This window comes from Corythoichthys intestinalis, chromosome 2 (genome assembly GCF_030265065.1).
Source record: "Corythoichthys intestinalis isolate RoL2023-P3 chromosome 2, ASM3026506v1, whole genome shotgun sequence".
NCBI lineage: Eukaryota > Metazoa > Chordata > Actinopteri > Syngnathiformes > Syngnathidae > Corythoichthys > Corythoichthys intestinalis.
In genome coordinates, this window is record NC_080396.1 from 4893348 (window position 1) to 4916449 (window position 23102).

The 23102-nt window shown below is 39.3% G+C and overlaps 1 protein-coding gene across 3 annotated transcripts in view; it reads left to right on the forward strand.

Annotated features, from left to right (window-relative positions):
- The window catches only part of nckap5l (NCK-associated protein 5-like), an 83749-nt gene that overhangs the window by 30970 nt on the left and 29677 nt on the right, over positions 1–23102 (forward strand). For 2 of the 3 annotated variants that reach the window (XM_057857730.1, XM_057857740.1), the window contains exons 2-3: positions 6266–6350; positions 21834–21965. In XM_057857730.1, coding sequence (XP_057713713.1) covers positions 21834–21965 — 132 coding nt within the window. In that variant the 5' untranslated portion in view covers positions 6266–6350. The remainder of the gene's footprint in view (positions 1–6265; positions 6351–21833; positions 21966–23102) is intronic. The other variant, XM_057857748.1, reaches the window with a different exon arrangement.

Consider the following 23102-nt stretch of genomic DNA (forward strand, 5'->3'; position numbering starts at 1 on the left):
TAACTCACTGCTCTTTGGTCTCCCAAACAAGTCCGTCCAAAAACTACAGCTCCTCCAGAACTCGTCAGCACGCGGACCCCCGCCACACACCACATCACCCCCATCCTCTGTCAACTTCACTGTCTTTCCGTCAAACAAAGAATCAGTTACAAGATCCTCATCATTATCTTCAAAGCACTCCATGGCTTGGCTCCTCCCTATCTTCACAGCAGGGGTCGCGTTAACCGAATATTTTCCGTCGTTGACCGTTTTTTTAAAACGGTGACGGAAAAAACTGAAGTCCATCTGTCATTTTGACATATTGCAATTCACACCCCAGACCACAGGGTGGCAAGTGAGCATATTAATTAGCTATTGTCTCTCTTAATGCATGACGTCGTTGGCCTTACTTGGAAAAATGTCAAGGCAACTGAGTGTCCGAACTAAGTCGTCTGTCCGAGGCAAAAGTCCAAAACCTCATGACAATAGCCTCTGACGGAATCCCACTTGAGACATTTGATTACGCACAAGTGGGCACGCAATTCAAGTCCATGCGCACCAGGAGGAAGACTGCATTCAGGCCGCAGCAGGTGAACTGTTAATTTCATTGTTCCATATGTAGCCTACCTACTGGGGCCACAGTCAGCTGTTTTTGTCACTGCGGAGAAAAAGTTGCATATTCATATGTTTGATGGCACGGTGTGGATTCTGTTAAGCTTGTTCGGACAGAATATTGTAGCGTCACCGGGGTCTGGCGGCGGCACCGTGATTGCCACATCAACGCGAGGTTCTTATTGGTGCACTCGGTGTGTCAGCGCGTCATCCAGTTGGTGGACTAGTTTGCCGCCTGTGTATATAGTTGCATCTTTTTCTTTGGGGGCGGAGTTGTTGTTTTGTTGGTGTTGCTGGCGGTAAGCAGAGTAAAAAGAGGGAGAAAAATACCACGACTTCCATGTCTAATTTTTCGCCGCCAAGCAAGCATTACAATATTAATTAAAAATGAATGAAAACTAAATACTATTGAATATGTAATTATTATCATTTTAAAAATGTAAGTGACGGGTAAAAATAGATTATGACCGGATTTTTATGACCCTGTCAGTCAAAATGACAGACAACAAAAAAGTCTAGTGCAACCTCTGCTTCACAGTCTACCATGTTTAAACAAGCCACCCCGTCCACTTTGCTCTTCCACTATCCTCCACCTTTCCGTCCCCCGTGTCCGTCTCTCCACCTTTGGTTCCAGAGCTTTTAGTCACTGTGCCCCCCAGCTCTGGAACTCCTTACCCCTTAATTAGGGCTGGGCGATATGGCCTTAAGTACGTATCAAGATGAATTGAGCAGATTTACCTCGATAACGATAAATGACGATAAATTCACCCAAACGGACTGTTATATAATTTGAAAATTTGAATCAATGCATGGAATACAAATGAACCGTTACTCGTCAAATTTATTTACCAGCTTTCAAGTTAACAATTGCACATGCAGTCTAAACATTAAGTATTAAAAAAAATCTTGTAAACAATAAGAATTCTAGTGTGAACATTTATAACAGCTTGTATGACTTGAAAAATGTACATTTTAAAAATCAATATGACGACTGTGCAAACATGTCATTTTAACACAAATGACTTGCAGCTTTAACAGTACACTTCAGACAGCTTATTGGTAATGGCTGCTGTGACATAATTATTCAACACAAGTGTTTACGTCAAGGTTTCAGGTTTTTTTTCCAGAACATTTTTTAATACATGCACCCCCCACACACAGACACAACCAGATTAAAGCTGTATTGCCCTGATGCCAATGAAACATTTAAGATTTTTTGATGGCAGAATAAAGCAAACACATACAGAAAAATAGCTGTGGCCATTAAACTGTCATATTATATATAGGCTTCACTGTTGGATTATACTTTATGCTGAGTGATTTACCATCATGAAAGCTTTCAGAGAAATCACAGAGAGATACCAAATAACGCGACATAATGATTGCTACATGAAGTCCGTGCCCAGTCCACTCATTAATTTCAGCCGTTTCGACAAGGTTAGAGCCGCTATCCGACTCAATCAGGTTCATTTGTACCGTTAGCCGCTAGCATTAGCCTGTGGCTTGGCTACCAGAAGAAAGCACTGAAAGCATCCTCTCCTGAAATCACGAGAACCAGGGAGGACAGCGGATGAAAGCCCGTCTGGAACCTGCCAGAAGTTTACTTAATGTCGGGTGAAAGTTTGGCGAAGCTAACTTAACCCCGACTCCATCCCGTTTACTTGTAGCGTTAGCCGCTAGCGTTAGGCTACCGGCTTCTGTTTGTTTGGCTTCCTGAAAACCACGTGACTCCATACGAAAGCACACTGTCTGCTTTCTTAAAGGGGAATGAACATAGCCGAACAACACAGTGTCAAAGTGCGTTGAAAAAGACTACATTTTCTTGTTTTATTAAATTACCGAATTTACCGACATGGTCAAAATTACGTCGTTCATCGTGAAGAATTTCGGTAATGGCAAATTTTCGGTTTACCGCCCTGCTCTACCCTTAATCATCGCAGTATATTTATTCTTTCACTTTTCAAATCCCGACTCAAAACACACGTTTACTCTTTCTTACCCACCGTGATCCCTAGCTCTGTTATATCTTTATGTCTCTTTATCGTGCTTTTAATCTTTTTATGATTGTTTTGTTGGTACTGTGATTTCATCTCACTTGTGAAGCGTCTTTGTGTGGCTTGAAAAGCGCTCTAGAAATAAAATGTATTATTATTATTTTCACAAGCTACTGTCCAGTCGGCAGCCATATTTTTTTAAGGTTCCTCCTATGAAACGAGTCTCATTCGGCTCTTTCCCAAATTGATATGTGGAATATATTCATAGTGGATTTATGGAACAATCAGTCTGGCCTGCCAGATTATACAGCAGAAGACTGAACCGAAATTTTGTGGGGGGTTCATTTATAAACCCCCCAAAAAAGGAGGGTTGTTATCCACTGATGAATTATTCATCCAGCGTTCCTCGGTTTCCTAATGGCAGGAGATGAAAGCTGAGGAGGGGCATTCGATGGGGGGTGGGGGCTCTCTAGGGTTGTGGAGTTCCTCTCATTGGTTCTCGGTGTCATCCACACTGTTATAGCAAGGCCAAGGTCGGACAACATTTTTGGTGGTTTTTTTTTTTCCCCCTCAGAGATTGGCATGTCACAATTACATAAATATAAGTGTCAAAATCACTGCTCAATTGACGTGTTACTTTTCACAAAAGCTGCTTTTGGAGTGAAACGAACCCAGACTCAACTGCCAATAACACTGAAAAGCTGAAAACTGCCGTAATTTTCAGACAATAAGACACTACTTTTTTCCATCATTTTGAAACCTGCGGCTTATAGTCCAGTGCGTGTTATTTTTTGATTTATTTGGGTTAATGGGTAACACAGCGGCATCATAAGACTGTCATAATTGTGACATGACACTATAATGGGCATTATTGAATGCTTATGACAGATGTCATTAAGTGTCATCCGGCAAATTATGTCACTAACTCCATTTATGTCCGGCTTGAATCTTTTTCATCCATTTAAAATTGAGATAATTTGCCGGATAACAATAAATGATATCTGTTATAAGCATTCATTAATGCTCATGACGGTGTCATGTGATAATCGTGATGGTCTTATGACAGTCTTATGGCAGCATTGTCAAATAAAGTCTTACCAAATACCATAACTAGCAATTAATGAAACAACTGGAACAGTAACTGAAGAAATAACCAACACATGAATTTTGATTGTTATTTACATCTGTAGTAGGGATGTCACGATCCAGGTTTTTGCACTTCCGATCCGATACCGATATTGTTTTGCACTTCCGATCCGATACCGATACTGGCCGATACCGATACCGGCCTATCTGAGAATGTGTTAAAGTTATTTAGCCTCCTTACTTAGTTGTCAGACTCATGTTGAAAAAGGTTTTCGTACTCTTGATAACAACTAGCCAGCTGAATTAGGTGAGTTTGAATAACACACAACGGTTGGTAACAAGAAACTGACCTGTTTATTCAGTGACAAACACAAAACATTATAAATAACAAACAGAAATGGCATAGTCGGTCAGTAAAACGTGCAAATAATATTGTAAACTGTTTTAAAAAAGCAAAACACACCAACAACCTCAGTGGAAAATCCCACAAACCCCTAAGCTATTAGATGCTTTTAATGTTTCGTGCATTAGTTACAAAAATTGTATAAAAAGCCTCTCAGGTTTAAATAAACGACTATTTCAGTATCTAGTTAACATTTTAAAATGGTAAATAAAATACTCAAGTCCCCATTCTGTATCAGCAGCTTTAAACTACATTCAATTCATTTAATTTTGCGAATCAACTGTTAAAGTTGTTAAAATTGCTCCCGTTATTCCATAATTTCCCTTCTGTCTACTTTCGACATGTGAAAGTTTTAAAACTGTTTTGAAGATAGATTTAAGTCATGATTTTGCCGATTTAGGAGTATTTTAGATAAAAAGTTAATTAGGTTCGCTTGGAAGGTTCACAACAGCCTACTAAGGAAGTCTTCTGCTTTAAGATGGCGGCTGTTGCTAACGCCGTCGAGTCTGTCATTTTGCATCTAGTTCTATATACATATGATATCTATTATCTACAGTAAAACGATGCTGACCTAGTTTGTAGCGGCTGTCAGCAGCAGCAGTCAGGTATTCTTGTGTTTTTTATCCAGCGGCATGAGTTGAGCTAAAGCCGTGAGTTGAGCATTGGCATTACCCGGGTCTATGACAAACATGTTTACTCTGTGACGCAATGCGGTCCGTTTCTCATTGCGTCCCGAAGACTGCGCTGCGTATTAGTTCCGCTTTACTTGACATATTTCAATAATCGGAATTTGGATGTTTGTGAATCGTTCTCGAATCTTCCTCGGTCGAATTGCTCAAGGATGTAATGACGGCTGGGCATGTTGTACCGTGGTTCTAAGTGTTGGATGGTGCGTCTTTACTCACGAGAGATAATGGCTCGTCATCCAGAATGAATTCTTCAGCAATGACTCTTGTTATTCCCTGGGCTTTGGGACTGTCGAGTGCCAGTTTGTCACGCATAACAAAAGTTTATGCCAGTGTTAGTTGCTTCCCGAGCTTTCTTTTTGTCTTCGGTTTTCTTAACATACTTCTTAGATTGTTTGTGGTGGTATTTCGCTAAATGCTTGATTAGGTTGGTTGTATTAAAACGTCTTACAGCTTTACCAGTACGCTTGACTTTATTGTGGCATATGTTGCACTCTGCCTCTTTGTCTTTGTCGGCCTTTAAGGTGAAATGATCCCACACAGCTGACATTTTTACCGATAAAGTCTCTCGGTAAATTGGGAGACGGTAATGTAAATGTAGTGTGTTGAAGGTGTGCCGTAAAATGCGGACTAGATTTTAGGGAAACCGAAGCAAAAACTGGAATGGATTATGTAAATCGGTGCGCTGGCGAACCCGGATCGGACTTAAAAAAAAAAAAAAAAAAAAAAACTGGATCGGAAGTCTGGACCGGAATTTTTCCGTGTTGGCCGATCCGATACCGTTGCACATGTTTTTGCCCATAACGGCGTCCGATCCGATCCAAATATCGGATCGGGACATATCTAATCTGTAGCGCTGCAATGCATGCTCGGAGGCCTGTTGGACAACAACCGTGTTGTCAGCAGGTGGCGGTAGAGGTTAACTGTCTCCCCCAAGGGAGCAGTGATGACCAAATGAAGCTTCTTGAAGCAATGAAGCCAATTGGTTTAAAGCTTGGTGGTTCATTTGATCTTATCATGCCCCTGTCAAATAAAGTGTTACCGGTTAATATCTTTTGGTGTTAATATCCCATAATACAGTGAGGACAGCTGCGTCTTACAACCCAGTGCAGCTTATCTATGAACAAATGTCGTTTTCGTGTCAAATTTGGTGGGTGGCGGCTTATAGTCATGTGCGCCCTATAGTGCGAAAATCACAGTAACCTTTTGGGGTACCAATTATCGCCATTTTGATGTATTGTCACACTCCTAGTTACAAATTAGGTAACAAAGCCAATGAAACTAACTCATAGAGTAAATCAAATGCACCATAGTACTGTGAATGAAAATGAGGAAACAATTTTGAGCGGCTTCCTGTGTAAAGATTTTGTTTTGCATCTGGGTTACTCTTTGGTCCATGCTTTTAGCTGGTTGACTTGCACCTTCGGTGTTCATTTGTTGTGCTTAAGTTTGTCTTCGCTCTTGTGCGTCAACCACAAAATGTCTGTTTTTGTTGTCTCCCTCAGCCGTTTGCTTCTATCGTTGGAAGAGCGAGGTGCCTGATGGGAGTGTGAATCTTCTTCACTGCTCAAAGGGGAGCTGAAAACACAGGTGTGTGTCCGAATGGCCGTTTCATCCCATCCAATCGTTTTCTCCGTTTATTGCTTCACAATTTCCAGAAAGTCTATTGGAAGTCATATGCTGTTGCTAGCATGCATGTTTTTGGAATGTGGACTAGGGTTGTCCCAAACGACTAATTTCCTCCCGATTAGTCAGCCGACGATTAGTCGACTAATCTAATAATTTTTTTTTTTTTTTTTTACTAATTTAATAATGAAAATTTTTTTGGAGCTTATTAATTCACAAAAAAACATTTTGGAACACCTAAATTCTTCGTTAACGTATAAATAAATAACATAAATATCAATAGTAAATCGCAAACAATGAGGTCAAATGCTGCTGGCATTAACTACTCCCCAAAAAAAAAAAAAAAAAAAACATTTCTTACACTTTTTGTGGTATGTCATTGTCTATATTGTTCTAAATGTTAAAATGAATTGCAATGTCCCGGACAACTATTTTCAGAATGCTTTGTGTGTGATGCTCTTTCTGGTGTGCATTCTGCATTTTTGGGGGAGGGGAAAAACTGTTCAACTTTTGTTTGTTTTAACCTGAAAATAGATAAAGCAATGGGCACACTTAAATATTACCACAATTATTTTGAATGAAAGGAACACATAGTCATAGTAACAGAAATGAAATATATAGTAGTATTTTATAGTATAATACTAAGCCTGTCGCAATATGCAATAATTCCATTTATCGCACGATAAATAAAAATAAAGGCAATAATTTTTCCGCTGCGATTTATCGCCTCGCGTGCACGTGCATGTGCTGTTAAAAGTTCGGATTCCTTGTTAACAACTACGCAAAATGCATTTTCGTTCTAGGTCCGGCAAAAAATAGCACCGGATCCAATCGTTCCCATTATAACCTATTGTTCAACGTATACTGGCCGCGTCAGTGCTCCGGATTGACTGCGGACCATCTCCGGCGTGCCGGTGTTGTTGACATGTGGGCGCTTCCGTCAGGGGTGGCCTTTCACGCGGGGCGGCTATTTTTCGGCACAACACCGGATATTTACAACGAAGTCCGCCAACACATTGTTACTGACTTGGCTGCTACGAACGACCTCGCTTTGACAACGGACAGCTGACATGATTAACATTGAGTGGCAAATTAAGAGCGCTGTGCTTCAAACTCGTCCTGTTTATGAAAGTCGATTGTCATATACTGGTGTTGTGCAGTAATGAGCAGACGTTGCTTCTGTTCTGTGGCGTTGCTAAATTTTTTATGCGCGCACACACTAGATATCGTGAAATAGCAAACTAGATGTGCTACGTCCCGTGCCATTGGCTACGTGAGCCCAGAGTGATTATGGGACACGTACGTAGTTCATATACTACAACGATGAATTATAAACCACCATGACTGAATGGAAGTTAAGAAGGCCAAATCAATCCATACCAGTGACTATAGATAATGCTGCACATATACTACGTGACACAGATGGATTCGGACCACAAATAGGATGTCTTGCTCATGTAGTAAACCTAGCTGCTAAGAGAGCTGTAGCAATCAACAGTGTGTCCCGCCTCACTTTACAAACACTAAATATGGTTCTCAGCACTTTTATACAAAATTTCTTCAGATCAGTAAGAAGTAAGCACATAAACATTATGCACTAAAATGCATGTTTATATGATGGCAATTTAATTTTTGCTTGTTGGCAAAAAAAGAAAAAATACAATTATTTTTTTTTCAGTGCATTAAATGTATTGAATCGGATCGAAAATTGTGTCCCCCGTATCGAAAATTGTACCGAACCGTGACTTAACTGTATCGTTGCATCCTTATGGAACACCATAGCAGAATCTATGAGGGGAAAAGTTTTCATTTGCCTAAATAAATAAAGTTATTAGGTGCAATTTTATCTTTTTTTTCTCGAAAAACACATTTTATTCATTCTGTGTTTCTGTGCGGTATTAGCATTGTTGTCTTTTACTTAAGAGGCATGGTCTATTGTTTTTAGTTGTGATTTCTTAAAAAAGTATCTTTGAATTTAAGAGTAAATATCGCGTTTAAATGGGTGTACTTGATCTATTAATATATACTGTATTCTCACTGTGTTATTGTAAACTGGTTTTAAAAAAAAATTGGGGGGCGCAATAATATCGCATATCGCAATAATTTATGAGATAAATTATCGCACACTAAAATTTGTTATCGCGACAGGCCTATATAATACTATATGTATATACGGAATAATACTTTACAATAAGGGTGTAACGGTACATGTATTCGTATTGAACCGTTTCGGTACTTGGTGTTCGGTTTGGAACGGACGCGTACCGAACGGGTTTCTGACGTAATGTAACCCTTACTTTTCGAGGCTGTGAGTCGATCAGGTTACAGTTTCTTTGTGTAAATTATATTTACTCCGTCTTCTCTACTATAATGAGGACAACACGGTAGGACAAAACGTCAACGGCGCGACAACGTGGCCGCCGCGAGAACACAGTGAAACGTGGCCGTTAAGGTCAATCAGCCAATGCACACCAGTCGCAGTGCGGCCGCGTGTTAGACGCGTCCCAGAAGCGGCAAAAGAACGGCAGAGTTTATTATTTGACGAGAGACGCGGCCCTGCTGCGTCAGTGCTACTAGCTAGCAGACCGGAAGTCACTCGTGTAAAAATACGGTGGATCCGGTCGATTTTCAAATTAATATGCAATCGTAACCCACTTTTTGAGTCCATCAGATCTCTTGAGTGGTAGATCGGGGCAAAGTTGACTTGTCTTAGTTGATTTACAGTTGTCTTCTATGCTGTAATAATAACCAACATGGCCCCGTGTTCAATACAAAATCCTCCTACCACAACAAAACAAGTAGGAACTCGTATTCACATAGGAACTAAAGTTATACAACATAAAATATACAATATGAATGAACACTACATCACATTTGTAAAATACAAACACATAATAAAATAAATAATAGCCCATTTAAATAAAATAAATTGAAATGAGCTGTAATTAAATAATAAAAATAATACACAGATCCTGCTTACACAATTATATTTATTAATTTCTGTGTGGCGCTTTCACTTGAGAAAATCCACCAATAAAGCTTTTGAAAACCGTTCATAAGGAGAAAAAAATCATTGAGGCATTTCATTTGTAAAATACATGTAAAAATCTTTGTCATTGGGATTGCTTTTCTCTTTAGCACAGGACTTCTTTTTCCTTCTTTCTTTCAGAAAGAAAGCTGACCAATACGTGGGGTCTGAAAGGCAAATTGTTGTTGGATTATTATCTTTAAATACCCGCTACTTTTTGAGCAGAATTCTAGCTTTGTATAGGCTACGGTTCCTATTGTTGAAAGCACAAAAGTGTGTAATAAACAACTAGCACATATATATTTTGCATTTTATTTTTTTACTGTACCGAAAACGAACCGAACCGTGACCTCAAAACCGAGGTACGTACCGAACCGAGATTTTTGCGTACCGTTACACCCCTACTTTATAATATAAAGTAACTAACATTAATGCAGTCATGGATTATAGCAAACAGGCCAGTGCTGTTATATATATTTTTATTATGTATAAACAGGATATATATATAATATATATATATATCCCAAGTGGGACCTTCCATGATCCTAATAAATTTAATAATTAAATAAAATATTATGTAATTTTTAGGGCTGTCAAAATTATCGCGTTAACGGGCAGTAATTAATTTTTTAAATTAATCACGTTAAAATATTTGATGCAATTAACGCACATGCCCCGCTCAAACAGCTTAAAATGACAGCAGTGTAATGTCCGCTTGTTACTTGTCTTTTGGTGTTTGGCGCCCTCTGCTGGCGCTTGGGCCCAAGTGATTTTATGGGCTTCAGCACAATGAGTGAGCATGGTGTAATTATTGACATCAACAATGGCGAGCTACTAGTTTTGTTGTTCTCCATTGTATTTTTATTTTAAATTGCCTTCCAAGATGACATATATGTTCTACAGTATGTGTTGGATTTTGTCAAGTAAATTTCCCCCCAAAATGCGACTTATATATATTTTTTCCTCTTCTTTGCACATTTTTGGGCTTGTGTGACTTATAGTCTGAAAAATATGGTATTTTAGCTCGTGTCAAAAGCTGATTTTATAACTTGATATTTGAGGCAACTATATACAGTGGGGCCAATAAGTATTTAGTCAACCACTAATTGTACAAGTTCTCCCACTTGAAAATAGTAGAGTAGCCTGTAATTGTCAACATGGGTAAACCTCAACCATGAGAGACAGAATGTGGAAAAAACCCCAGAAAACCAGTTTTGATTTTGAAAGAATGTATTTGCAAATCATGGTGGAAAATAAGTATTTGGTCAATACCAAAAGTTGATCTCAATACTTTTTCATGTACCCTTTGTTGGCAATAACGGTGGCCAAACGTTTTCTGTAACACTTCACAAGCTTTTCACTCACTGTTGCTGGTATTTTGGCCCATTCCTCCATGGAGATCTCCTCTAGAGCAGTGATGTTTTGGGGCTGTCGTTGGGCAACACGGACTTTCAACTCCCTCCACAGATTTTCTATGGGGTTGAGATCTGGAGACTGGCTAGGCCACTCCAGGACCTTGAAATGCTTCTTACGAAGCCACTCCTTTGTTGCCCTGGCTGCGTGTTTGGGATCATTGTCATGCTGAAAGACCCAGCCACCTTTCATCTTCAATGCCCTTGCTGAAGGAAGGAGATTTTCACTCAAAATCTCTCGATACATGGCCCCATTAATTCTTTCCTTTACACAGATCAGTCGTCCTGGTCCCTTTGCAGAAAAACAGCCCCAAAGCATGATGTTTCCACATGCTTCACAGTGGGTATGGTGCAATTCAGTATTCTTTTTTCCTCCAAAAAGGAGAACCTGTGTTTCTACTAAAAAGTTCTATTTTGCGCATTGTTACTGATAGTAGCCTTTGTTACTGTGGTCCCAGCTCTCTGTAGGTCATTCACTAGGTCCCCCCGTGTGGTTCTGGGATTTTCGCAGAAGAAGAAGAAGTTGGACCTCTTTGACAGCCAGAAATCTTGCTTGTTTGTAGGTGAACAATACTTATTTTCCTCCGTGATTTGCAAATAAATTCTTTAAAAATCAAACAACGTGATTTTCTGTTTTTTCCCACATTCTGTCCCTCATGGTTGAGGTTTACCCATGTGGACAATTACAGGCCTTTCTAATATTTTCAAGTAGGAGAACTTGCACAATTGGTGGTTGACTAAATACTTATTTGCTCCACTGTATACATCCGTCCTGTGTCTTACCTTTCCATTCCAAAAATAATTTACAGAAAAATATGGCATATTTTAGAGATTGTTTGTATTTGCGATTAATTTTTAAACTGTGATTAACTTGATTAAAAATTGTATTCGTTTGAAAGCTCTATTTTTTTTATTATTTTTTTAAAAGCATGTTGATTATGAAAGACAACTAAAACAGTCATTATAGAAATGCATATATCTCCATCTTCTGTTCAGCGGGGGTGATGGAGCCTATCCCAGCAACTACAGGCATATTAGAAGTATAATTTTTCTTCTGATTAGAGATGATAGTTTTGTCTTTTTCTTTGGTTTTGGGTCATTTACGGTTCACTTCCTGTTAAAATTGATTGGATGTCTACGAGTGATAAACTCACAGCTGTTTCTTAGTTGTTTTGTAGAATATCCTAGAATGACTTCCTGACCAGTGCATAGATAATTTTTGTAACGCCATATCGTGAGATCATCGTTATCGTGAGCTTTGTGTCATGTATCGTATTGTGAGCTACCTAGAGGTTTCCACCCCTGATTGTCACCCCCCAATTGCACTCGGAGTACTTGAGTACTACTTGACGACTTGCCACTAATGCAGTTTAGCTCGAACAGAGGTGCTTTTGTTCGACAACGCCAGCGAGAGTGAAGTTGTTTTGAAAGCGGCGCATCAGCTGCGAACGCGCAACAAAACGTGTTGTTTCACTTCCTCGTGCGTCTGCTATTTGTCACCTGACGTGTCGCAAGATGTCCTCGGGTCACGCAAGAGGGGAAACTGCCTTAGGTTCTTCATTTTTGGGGCGACAAAAGCTGCAGGAGTAGATTTAAAAAAAAAATATATTTTTTTAAATACAGGTAGTCCCCAAGTTACGACGTACTTGACTTATGTGTGTCTCGACCTCCATTTTGTCTCCAGTCATTTTTTATTTTTATTTTTATTGATATTACGTGTTCTGTTCTCAGTAAATGTGAAATTGCTCATCTTGCCACCAGATGCCACGAGAGAAACGAGGCAATTTTTTTTTTTTTGGGAGCTTTTTCCTTCCTTTTTACAATTTGTAAAGCTGTAACACACTTACGTACAAAACGATACGCATTTTAACAATAAAACAATTGGCACAAAAAAATTGGTGTTCAAACGTCTATCTAGTCCTAGGGTCGGGAACCCAAAATGTTGACGGAGCCATATTGGACAAAAAAACATACAGTATGCCTGGAGCCGCAAAAAATTAAAAATCTTATATAAGCCTTACAATGAAGGCAACACGTGCTGTATGTATCTATTAGAGGCTTGCGAAATTTCTGATTCTTAGATTATTCGCGATTCAGCTGTGGAAGATTCGAGAACGATTCACAAACATCCAAATTCCGATTATTGAATTATACCAGGTAAAGCAGAACTAAAACACAGTCAGCATGGTCTTCAGGACGCAATGAGGAACCGGACCGAGAGCAAATACCATGTTTTAACTAGGGCTGTCAAAATTATTGCGTTAACAGGCGTTAATTAATTTTTTAAATTAATCATGTTAAAATATTTGACGCAATTAACGCACTCCCCCCGCTCACACAGATTTAAATGACAGTACAGTGAACTGCTTGTTAATTGTGTTTTATGGAGTTTTGCCGCCCTCTGCTGGCGCTTGGGTGCGACTGATTTTATAGGTTTCAGCACCCATGAGCATTGTGTAAGTAATTATTGACATCAACAATGGCGGGCTCCTAGTTTATTTTTTGATTGAAAATTTTACAAATTTGATTAAAACGAAAACATTAAGAGGGGTTTTAATATAAAATTTTTATAATTTGTACTAACATTTATCTTTTAAGAAGTACAAGTCTTTCTATCCATGGATCGCTTTAACAGAATGTTAATAATGTTAATGCCATCTTGTTGATTTATTGTTATAATAAACAAATACAGTACTTATGTACCATATATTGAATGTATATATCCATCTTGTGTCTTATCTTTCCATTCCAACAATAATTTACAGAAAAATATGGCATATTTTATAGATGGTTTGAATTGCGATTAATTACGATTAATTAATTTTTAAGCTGTAATTAACTCGAGTAAAAGTTTTAATCGTTTGACAACCCTAGTTTTAATATAAAATTTCTATAACTTGTACTAACATTTTTCTTTTAAGAACTACAAGTCTTTCTATTGATGGATCGCTTTCACAGAATGTTAATAATCTTAATGCCATCTTGTTGATTTATTGTTATAATAAACAAATAGTCCTTATGTACTGTATTTTGAATATATATATCCATCTTGTGTCTTTCCATTCCAACAATAATTTACAGAAAAATATGGCATATTTTATAGATGGTTTGAATTGCGATTAATTGTGATTAATTACGATGAATTCATTTTTAAGCTGTAATTAACTCGATTAAAAATTTTAATCGTTTGACAGCCCTAGTTTTAACTCATGCCGCGAGATAAAAAAACAAAAATACCTGACTGCGGCCGACAGCTGGTTCAAACAACGCACAGTTGTTAGTTGCTACAAACATACGGCCACATACGGCTATAGTAGATATCACATATACTGTATGCAGAACTAGATGCTAAATGATAGACGACTGGGGTGTTAAAACATATAAAAATAATGAGATGCGAAACGACAGGCTCGCCGTTTAGTACATGCCACGTTGTAAACAGCCGCCATCTTAAAGCAGTAGACTTCTCTAGAAGGCTCTGTCGTAGCAAACCTTAACTTTTTATCTGAAATACTCCTAAATCACCAAAATCTTGACTTGAATCTATCTTTAAATAATGAAACAGTTTAAAAACTTAGACATGTTGTAAGTAGACAAAAGGGAAATTATGGAAGAAAAAGGGAAGCAATTTTATCAACTTTAACGGTTGATTCACATCATTAAATTAATTGAATGTAGTTTAAAGCTGCTAATACAGAATGTGGACTTGAGTATTTTATTTAATGTTTTTAACTGCTAACTTGATACTTAAATATTATTATTTGGTTTTGCCTAATAGGATTTTTAAACTATTTTGGATCTAATGTACAAAATATTAAAAAGGGGGGTTTGGGTGACATCAATAATCGATTTATAATCGAATCGGAGCCTCCGAATTTGAGCAAAGCGGTAAACCGAAAATTTACCGTCACCGAAATTCTTCACAATGACCGACATACCGACATGTCGGTAAATTCGGTAATTTAATAAAACAAGAAAATATAGTCTTTTCATCCCGCTTTGACGCTGTTGTTCGGCTATGTTCAATCCCCTTTAAGAAAGCAGACAGTGTGCTTTCGTATGGAGTCACGTGGTTTTCAGGAAGCCAAACAACAGAACCCCGGTAGGCTAACGCTAGCGGCTAACGCTGCAAGTAAACGGGATGGAGTCGGGCTTAAGTTAGCTTCGCCAAACTTTTACCCGACATTAAGTAAACTCGTGGCGGGTTCCAGACGGGCTTTCACCCGCTGTCCTCCCTGGTTCTCACGATATCAGGAGAGGATGCTTTCAGTGCTTTCTTCTGGTAGCCAATCCACAGGCTAACGCTAGCGGCTAACAGCGGCTACAAATGAACGTGAAAGAGTCGGATAGCGGCTCTAACCTCGTCGAAACGGCTGAAATTAATGAGTGGACTGGGCACAGACTTCATGTAGCAATCATCATGTCGCGTTATTTGGCATCTCTGTGTGATTTCTCTGAAAGCTTTCATGATGGTAAAGCTCTCAGCATAAAGTATAATCCAACAGTGAAGCCTATATATAATATGACAGTTTAATGGCCACAGCTATTTTTCTGTATGTGTTTGCTTTATTCTGCCATCATAAAATACAGCTTTAATCTGGGTGTGTCTGTGTGGGGGGTGCATGTATTAAAAAATGTTTCCGGGGGGGGGAAAAAAAAACCTGAAACCTTGACGTAAACACTTGGGTTGAATAATTATGTCACAGCAACCATTATCAATAAGTTGTCTGAAGTGTACTGTTAAAGCTGCAAGTCATTTGTGTTAGAATGACATGTTTGCACAGTCATCATATTGATTTTTATAATGTTGTACATTTTTCAAGTCATACAAGCTGTTATAAATGTTCACACTTGAATTCTTATTGTTTACAAGATTTTTTTTAATACTCAATGTTTAGACTGCATGTGCAATTGTTAAATTGAAAGCTGGTTAAATAAATTTAACGAGAAATGGTTAATTAGTATTCCATGCATTGATTCAAATTTTCAAATTATATAACAGTCCGCTTGGGCGAATTTATCGTCATTTATCGTTATCGAGGTAAATCTACTCAATTTATCGTGATACGTACTTAAGGCCATATCGCCCAGCCCTACTCTGAATCGTAATCGAATTGTTAGGTACCCAAAGATTCCCACCTCTAGTATCTTCAGTATATTAGCTATATCAGCCTACTATCAAAATGACTAAGTTGCCTACAAATTCATAATGAGCTTTCATCATTAAATGTTTATTTTCCCTGCAGTGCATCTTATAGACTACAGTGTTGTACGACGCCGCCTCAAGTTTAACTTCATTCCAATATTAATTAATGGCAAGAATGTTTGTGTTGTGTTTGACATCCTACAGAAACGATATCAAAACAAACAAAAAAATTTCCCTCTCCTATCTTTTTCTATTTTCAAACATTTTTGAAAAACCTCCAAGGAGAGCCAAAGAGCCTCATGCGGCTCTAGAGCCGCAAGTTGCTGACCACAGATCTAGTTTGAACAACATGTAAATTTAGTAGATTAAATTGGCTAAATTTGCATGACAAAAGTCTGCTATCTTAAATGCTACAAATGCTAATGTATTTACAATTCTAACGGCAAATCACTAATATGTAACATCAAAAACTGTAGCTGTGAACTTAATTACAAATGCATACACGAATATATATTAGCTGAAACAGCTTACAGCCTTATGTGGGCCAAACCAGAGCGCAGCTGTCCTTTATCCATGCCAGAAGAGTGTCTGTTCCTCAGTCATACACAATACTTTTGGATAGTTATTTTAAGATTTAGAGTACTTAAAGGGTTAATTCCGATTTACGCGTAAATTCGGGTTACGTCACCAGTGTAGGAATGGAAATTACTCGTACCCTGGGACTGCCTGTATCTCAAAAACAAAAGTAGCACAAACGATTGACATCATTTTTGTATAAATTTGCAACTGATGGGTGTCCAACTTCATGGAGGTATCGATCGGCCTTCGGTGACGCTCCGGTTACTCTCCATTTGGGCAGTTGGCCGGGGTTTTACTCAAGCACTGCTCGATAATCTTCCTGTAAACACTTCACGTACAGCTCCGGTTACATGAGAGCACATCTTCCACTCATGAAAACATTTCAAGTGTCTTCCTTGCTTGATGTGTTTTTTAGTAGTGTTCCACCAATATTTTGGGCTTTCAATTCCGCTACCCGGCTGTGTGTTGCACCAATACTAGTATCAGAAGGGGTCCTGATAGGGCACTAAAATGCAGGTATTGGTATTAGGGGTGGGAACCTCAGGGCACCTCACGATACGATACGATTTGCGATACAAGACGATGATCTCACAATATGGTGATACAACAGTTATCGATACGTGGGTCAGGAAATCATTCTAGGATAGTCTATAGCACATCTAATAAACAGAAAAACAAGCTATTTTCATCCTCCTGCTGTGAATTGGAATGGGTTTATCACTAATAGACGTCCAACCTGTTTGAAGTGTAAGGGATGACAGCAAATGAACGACGTCTACGGACAGCACAGTATGAAGACGACAAACATTTTAACTCATTCACTCCCAGCCATTTTCACAGGTGTCACCCTGTTTTACTGGATTTTGACTGATTTTGCAAGGCCCACAGAAAATTCTGTTCTATTGCTATATAAACAGGGAACCCACCAAAAGAAAGATTAGACTCTCTTCTTTCAGCAGGAAAAAAAGCTAGCTCATATCTTTTTCCATTCTTTAGAAATCAGAATTAGAAAATAGCTTAGTTGGAGCAATTTTCCAATTTCTGATGAAAAAACAGAGAAATTGAGCTTTTTTTGTAAAAGCATACATTTCAAACATAACTTTGACTTTAACACAGCTATTTTTTGCTTTTGTGACATCCCAAACATCAGATTTTTTTCCTTCTACAAAATAAAAAACAGCAAGACAAATAGAGCTTTTGATAGCAAAGTAACAATTTATTTACACATAACTAAACCGTTGAACTGAGAGATGACGCTGTTGTGGCCGCGACAGCCAGGGTAAACTTTTCCCTCATCGCCGCCTGTCTTATCAAGCTGGATTTTTTTAGTCTTTTGTGGTGGCGGAGTTCGCCTGGAGAACTTGTGTGGGGCGTGTTTTGTTTCTCGGGGGGGAACTGGTTTGGCCGTGCGCGTTTCTGGCTGAGTCGTGGGACACTGGAGGGTCGTGGGGGACGCGAGCTTGCCTGGTACACCAGACTCACTGCTGTTCCAGCTATTGAGTCTGGCCACCATTCAGCGGATACAATTTCCAGGGCGGAGCAAGCCACAGCAAACAGACAGCGGAGTGGACCAATCAGCGACGGGCAGACGTGACGTTAGTAAAACGACGAGGGCAGGACGAGGGACCTGCGTGCGGAAGTAAACATACGAGGAGAGCGGAGTTTATTCAACTTGGCTAGCGCGAGTAGGACTGTTGTCAATGACTCGTGTCGATGTGTTTTTGGTCATTTAAAACTGATTTTACCGTGGATTGGAACATGTTCTCGACTCTCCTGTTCACCATCTGTGTTGTTGTGGAGACGACTTCCGACGCGCAAGAGTGACGTTGCTCGTTAAGAACACGTCACGTAAATAAACGAATCTGATTTGTCGATTGATTTTGTTCCTGCTCGAGAGGCCGTTAATGGGCTGGTTCCCAGACTTTTCTCTCAGTGTTTGAAAAATACAGGGAGAACAGTCTGGCCGTGCCAGGCAAGACGCGAGCGGCCGAGCACGGCGGCGCGGGCTCTGCCCGGCGAGCAGCACGGACTCAACGGCATTGTCCGTTGCACTGGTGATCCCAGTCGTTCTGCTCGGTCGTCCGCCGCCTTGCATCCTGGACGTCCTGCTGGTCGTCGCACATGGTCGTCTGTTGCCTGGCGTCCCGGACGTCCTCCCGGTCGTCCTGCTCGGACTCCCCGCGCCTGCCGTCCTGTACGTCCTCCTGGTCGTCCATTCGGTCGTCTTCCGCCGGCGCTCCGGCCATGCGGCCTGGCCGTTTGTTCCGTTGAATCGGGTTGCGGGTCTTACCGAATGCGCTACTGCCCTCCAGTGGCCAGTTTTATTACTTTCATATGCATTTTCATTATTGTGCTTTGGAGCAAAGTTGCATCAGAACCTAGAGATGTCTCTTGTGGAAAAAAAACGTAAAAGACGTATAAATACGTTTTTGGGACACTGAAACAATTAAAAATTGAACATATTTATACGTTTTTGGGACCAAATAAGTTAACAATAAAACACTGCACAAATCGATTGGTGTTGAAACGTCCATCTTGGTCTGATCATTATGTAAATTTCGTGGATTAAATTAGCCTAATTTGCTGAACCAAAGTCCTGTAGTTTAAGTGTTACAAATGCTAACGTATTTCCAATTCTCACAGCTAATCGTTCGCACGTACAGTGGGGAGAACAAGTATTTGATACTCAAATACTTGTTCTCCCCACTGTAACTCCGCAAACTGTAGCTGTAAACCTAATTACATATGCATACACAAACATATATTAGCTGAAAAAAATTACAGCCTTATGTGGGCAAACCTGAGCACAGCTGTCCTTTATCTATGTCAGACGAGAGTCTTAGTCATTAGGCAACAGTCCAGCCAGACCCAACGCTGCCACCAGAGGGCACTCTATCCTCCATCATTAAATAAAATACAATACTTTTAGATTTTTTTGGATAGTTATTTTGGGATATCTAACGGGTTCATTCCGATTTATGCGAAAATTCGGGTTACGTCGCCAGCGTAGGAACGAAATTTGTTCTTAACCTGTATCGATTCTTGGTGAGAGCATATCGATAACCTTTTGGGATCCAAAGTATCATGACATATCACCATTTGGATAGATTGTCACACCCTTATTCTAAAAACTAATTCTATGTGTGCACTAGACACGTGCCGGTTACCGGTTTCACGGTTTACCGTGGTGTGAAAACGTCGCGGTTTCAAAACCACTCAAATTTTCCGTCATACCTTAGTACGGTATTCGCTATTTTTCATGTGCCAAAATGCAGCCGAAGTGGCTTGGTGCGGCACCGCTCACCCCTTCCCGTTTGTTGCCGCGAGTGTCACTAAACAGCCAGCAAACCCAAAAACAAATCCTCCAAACACAAGGCGTACTTTTCTTCAATTTATTGAGCTCTCAAATCGTGGTGAAATATACAAATAAATACATTTAAAACGTTGTACAATTGTATTTTTCCACGTGTGATTAGGTTCAACAGGATAGCAGTAGCACCATTAAAAAGTTCGCCAAAAACAAAACACACATTTTCCTTTCAAATTCAGTATACAAACTAACTAAAACTTACAAAGACGAATGTTAGCCTTGGCTAAACTGGGAGAGCAGCTTCGTTTATGTCTCACAGCCGCTGAGTGAGAAAAGCTTGAATGAAGGGGGGAAAGAAAAAGAATAGCGTCAAAGATCGCTAATTGAGAGAGGAGGTCTCACTCCTCTTTTTTAACATGAAACCTTTCCTCAACAATATTTACATTTTAACTAATTTATAAAACTAACTTACTGTATTTTTTGGACTATAAGTCGCACCTGAGTATAAGTCGCACCAGCCAAAAAATGCCCAATGAAGAGGAAAAAAACATATATAAGTCGCATTTTGGGGGGAAATTTACTTGATAAAATCCAGCACATAGAACGGATATTTCATATTAAAATACAATATAGAACAACATGCTGAATAAGTGTACAGTATGATAAGGGTTACATGATGCATGAACAACAAAATGCGAACGTGGCCAGTATGTTAACATAACAACTAAGAGTTACTCAGATAACTATAGCATCAAGAACATGCTAACAAGTTTAGCAAACCATCAGTGTCACTCCAAAACACCAAATTAACATGTGAAATGATATAAAAATGTGTTAATAATTTCACACATAAGTCGCTCCTTAGTATAAGTCGCACCCCCAGCCAAACTATGAAAAAAACTGCGACTTATAGTCCGAAAAATACGGTATACATTTTTAACTAACTTATTAACTTATGAATTCTTTGTTCTTTTTAACACAAAGGCATGGCATCATGTAGACTAGAGTTGACACAGTGGCTGAAAATGGCGAAACTTCACTTGAGCTTTCCCCCTCAAAAAAAAGTCATACAGTATATATTTTTAATTTTATTTAGAAGTGTTTTTACTTTTTATAGCAATTATTTTGTTCTTACTCTAATATTGAGCAACTTGAGCTGTGGCTGTGGGTATAGTCTAGGTTCTATTTATTTTAATTTTATATAATATTTGTCATTTTTTGTTAATTTATTTATTTTCACATTATATTCATGTTCCAATTTGCAAATATGTTTTAAAAAAATCGTGTTCAATGGATTTTTTTTTTTTTTTTAAACCCATACATCTCAAAATTTTGGAGCTATAATTGCAATACCGTGAAACGGCGGTATTTTTGCTCACGGTTATCGTACCGTGAAAATCTCATACCGGCACATGCCTACTGTGCACATAAATTGGATTAATAAAGAAGTTCATTACAAGATAAAACATATTTATAAGGATACTTTAATTTCAGACCCTTTAAAAGTCATCCAAAGAAAATTGTTGTTCCTGAAGAAAGAACCGAACAGGAGTGTTATGACGGGAAATATTTTGACTGCGCCTGACAGCAGAAAGATTACGACTGCGGAGCAATGAAAACAAGGTCATGTGGTACGATGAGTCCAGATTGACCCTGTTCCGTAAGCATTAGGCTAAGAAGGAGGTGGATGAAGCCAAATCAAGCATGCAATCGTGGATTTCATTCACGCTTTTGGTCAATGGTGCGAGATAATGAATGGCCTCCAATCTATTTCAGTGTCGTAGCATGTGTTAAATGCATGTTTTAGCTGCCACATAGAAGAGAACCACTGTTCAGATGTTCCACTAACTGCACCAAAATCTGCCATACAGTAGCATCACAAACTCACCATAAAGGAAGGATTTCTAGAACAGCAACTGGTTGGAATTGGAATTGGAACTGGTTGGTTGTGATGACGCTCTGTGCGTTGCAGATGAGAACGATGTCGGGAGAGGCGGAGCAGAGAACGTGCGACGAGGACTTTTGCTCGGACGAGGAAGCGGACGTGGAGTCTTACCTAGAGGACAACAGTAGCGAGCTTATGGATCGGCTGAAGGAGCTAGAGGTGAGCGAGACGTGCGCAAAAACAGCTGCCATTGCGCTTTTCTGTTGGGAATTTGGTTTTAGCTAACATTCACTTCAATGGCGTACCGCACGCAGGCTATTTTTAAACCGTGACGTCGCATCGTAAAGCGGAAGTAAAGCCGAAGTGGGACATTATAGACCCGCCCTCGCATGGACACAACGTAATTTGTGCTACTATTCTCCGGTAATCTTTCAAAAACGAACATGCCGATCACGCATTGCTTTTTTGGAACATGTAGAAACGACTCTAGACATTACGACACATGAAGGATGTTTTCTTCGTACGTTTCCGGAAACCAAATACTCGGGAGGAAAAAATGTGAAGACCGAATTAACTTGCGCGGACTTTAACACCAGCTCGGTGAATCCATTCACATTTCATATGCAATAAACATTTGTTGGGTTGGCATGCTCTTTCAGAGGACAAAGAGGTAAGCCAGTTTTATATTTTTAACTTATTTTTTTGTGTAACGTTGTGCCGTACTGCTTCTGTCTGACAATGAATGACCTGAAAAGAATTACAGTGGTATCTGACTGCCACTGTTACCGTTTCTGTTACATATATTAAAAAAAACAACTTTAGTAAGGGGGAAGTGTAAATAAATTATAGAATTAAGATGTGTTATCAATGAAAAACTTAAAAGTGTTCGTTGGCGGTCACTGAGTAGCATTTGCGACCGCTACACAAAGCTAACTAAATTACCCCCAAGAACGGTCAGATACGTAGGACAACCAGAGGCTATATAAGAAAGACAGGGCTGATGGTAAAGGATAGCTTGTTGAAACAGGAGAATGTCATTGTCAGTCGCGTCGATAAAAAAGCTAAAGCTATGCTTAGGTCGGCTCGGTTTTTTTTCCGTCTTTTTCAGCCTTCGACACTCAAGCCATCTCTTTAACTGAACATTTTTATATTCTTCCACATCTTTGCCAGTGAATTTGGCACCAGGCACATCATTTTCGGAGAGAATTAGTAAGTTTAGCTCTGTAAACATTTCCTTCGTACACGATTTCCATTCATTTCCTATTAGGGACAAACGGTTTCTTGTCCCTACTTAGCAACAGTAGCTAATGTCATGAATATTAATGAGCGGAAGTGACGTGTTGCTTGCGGTACGCC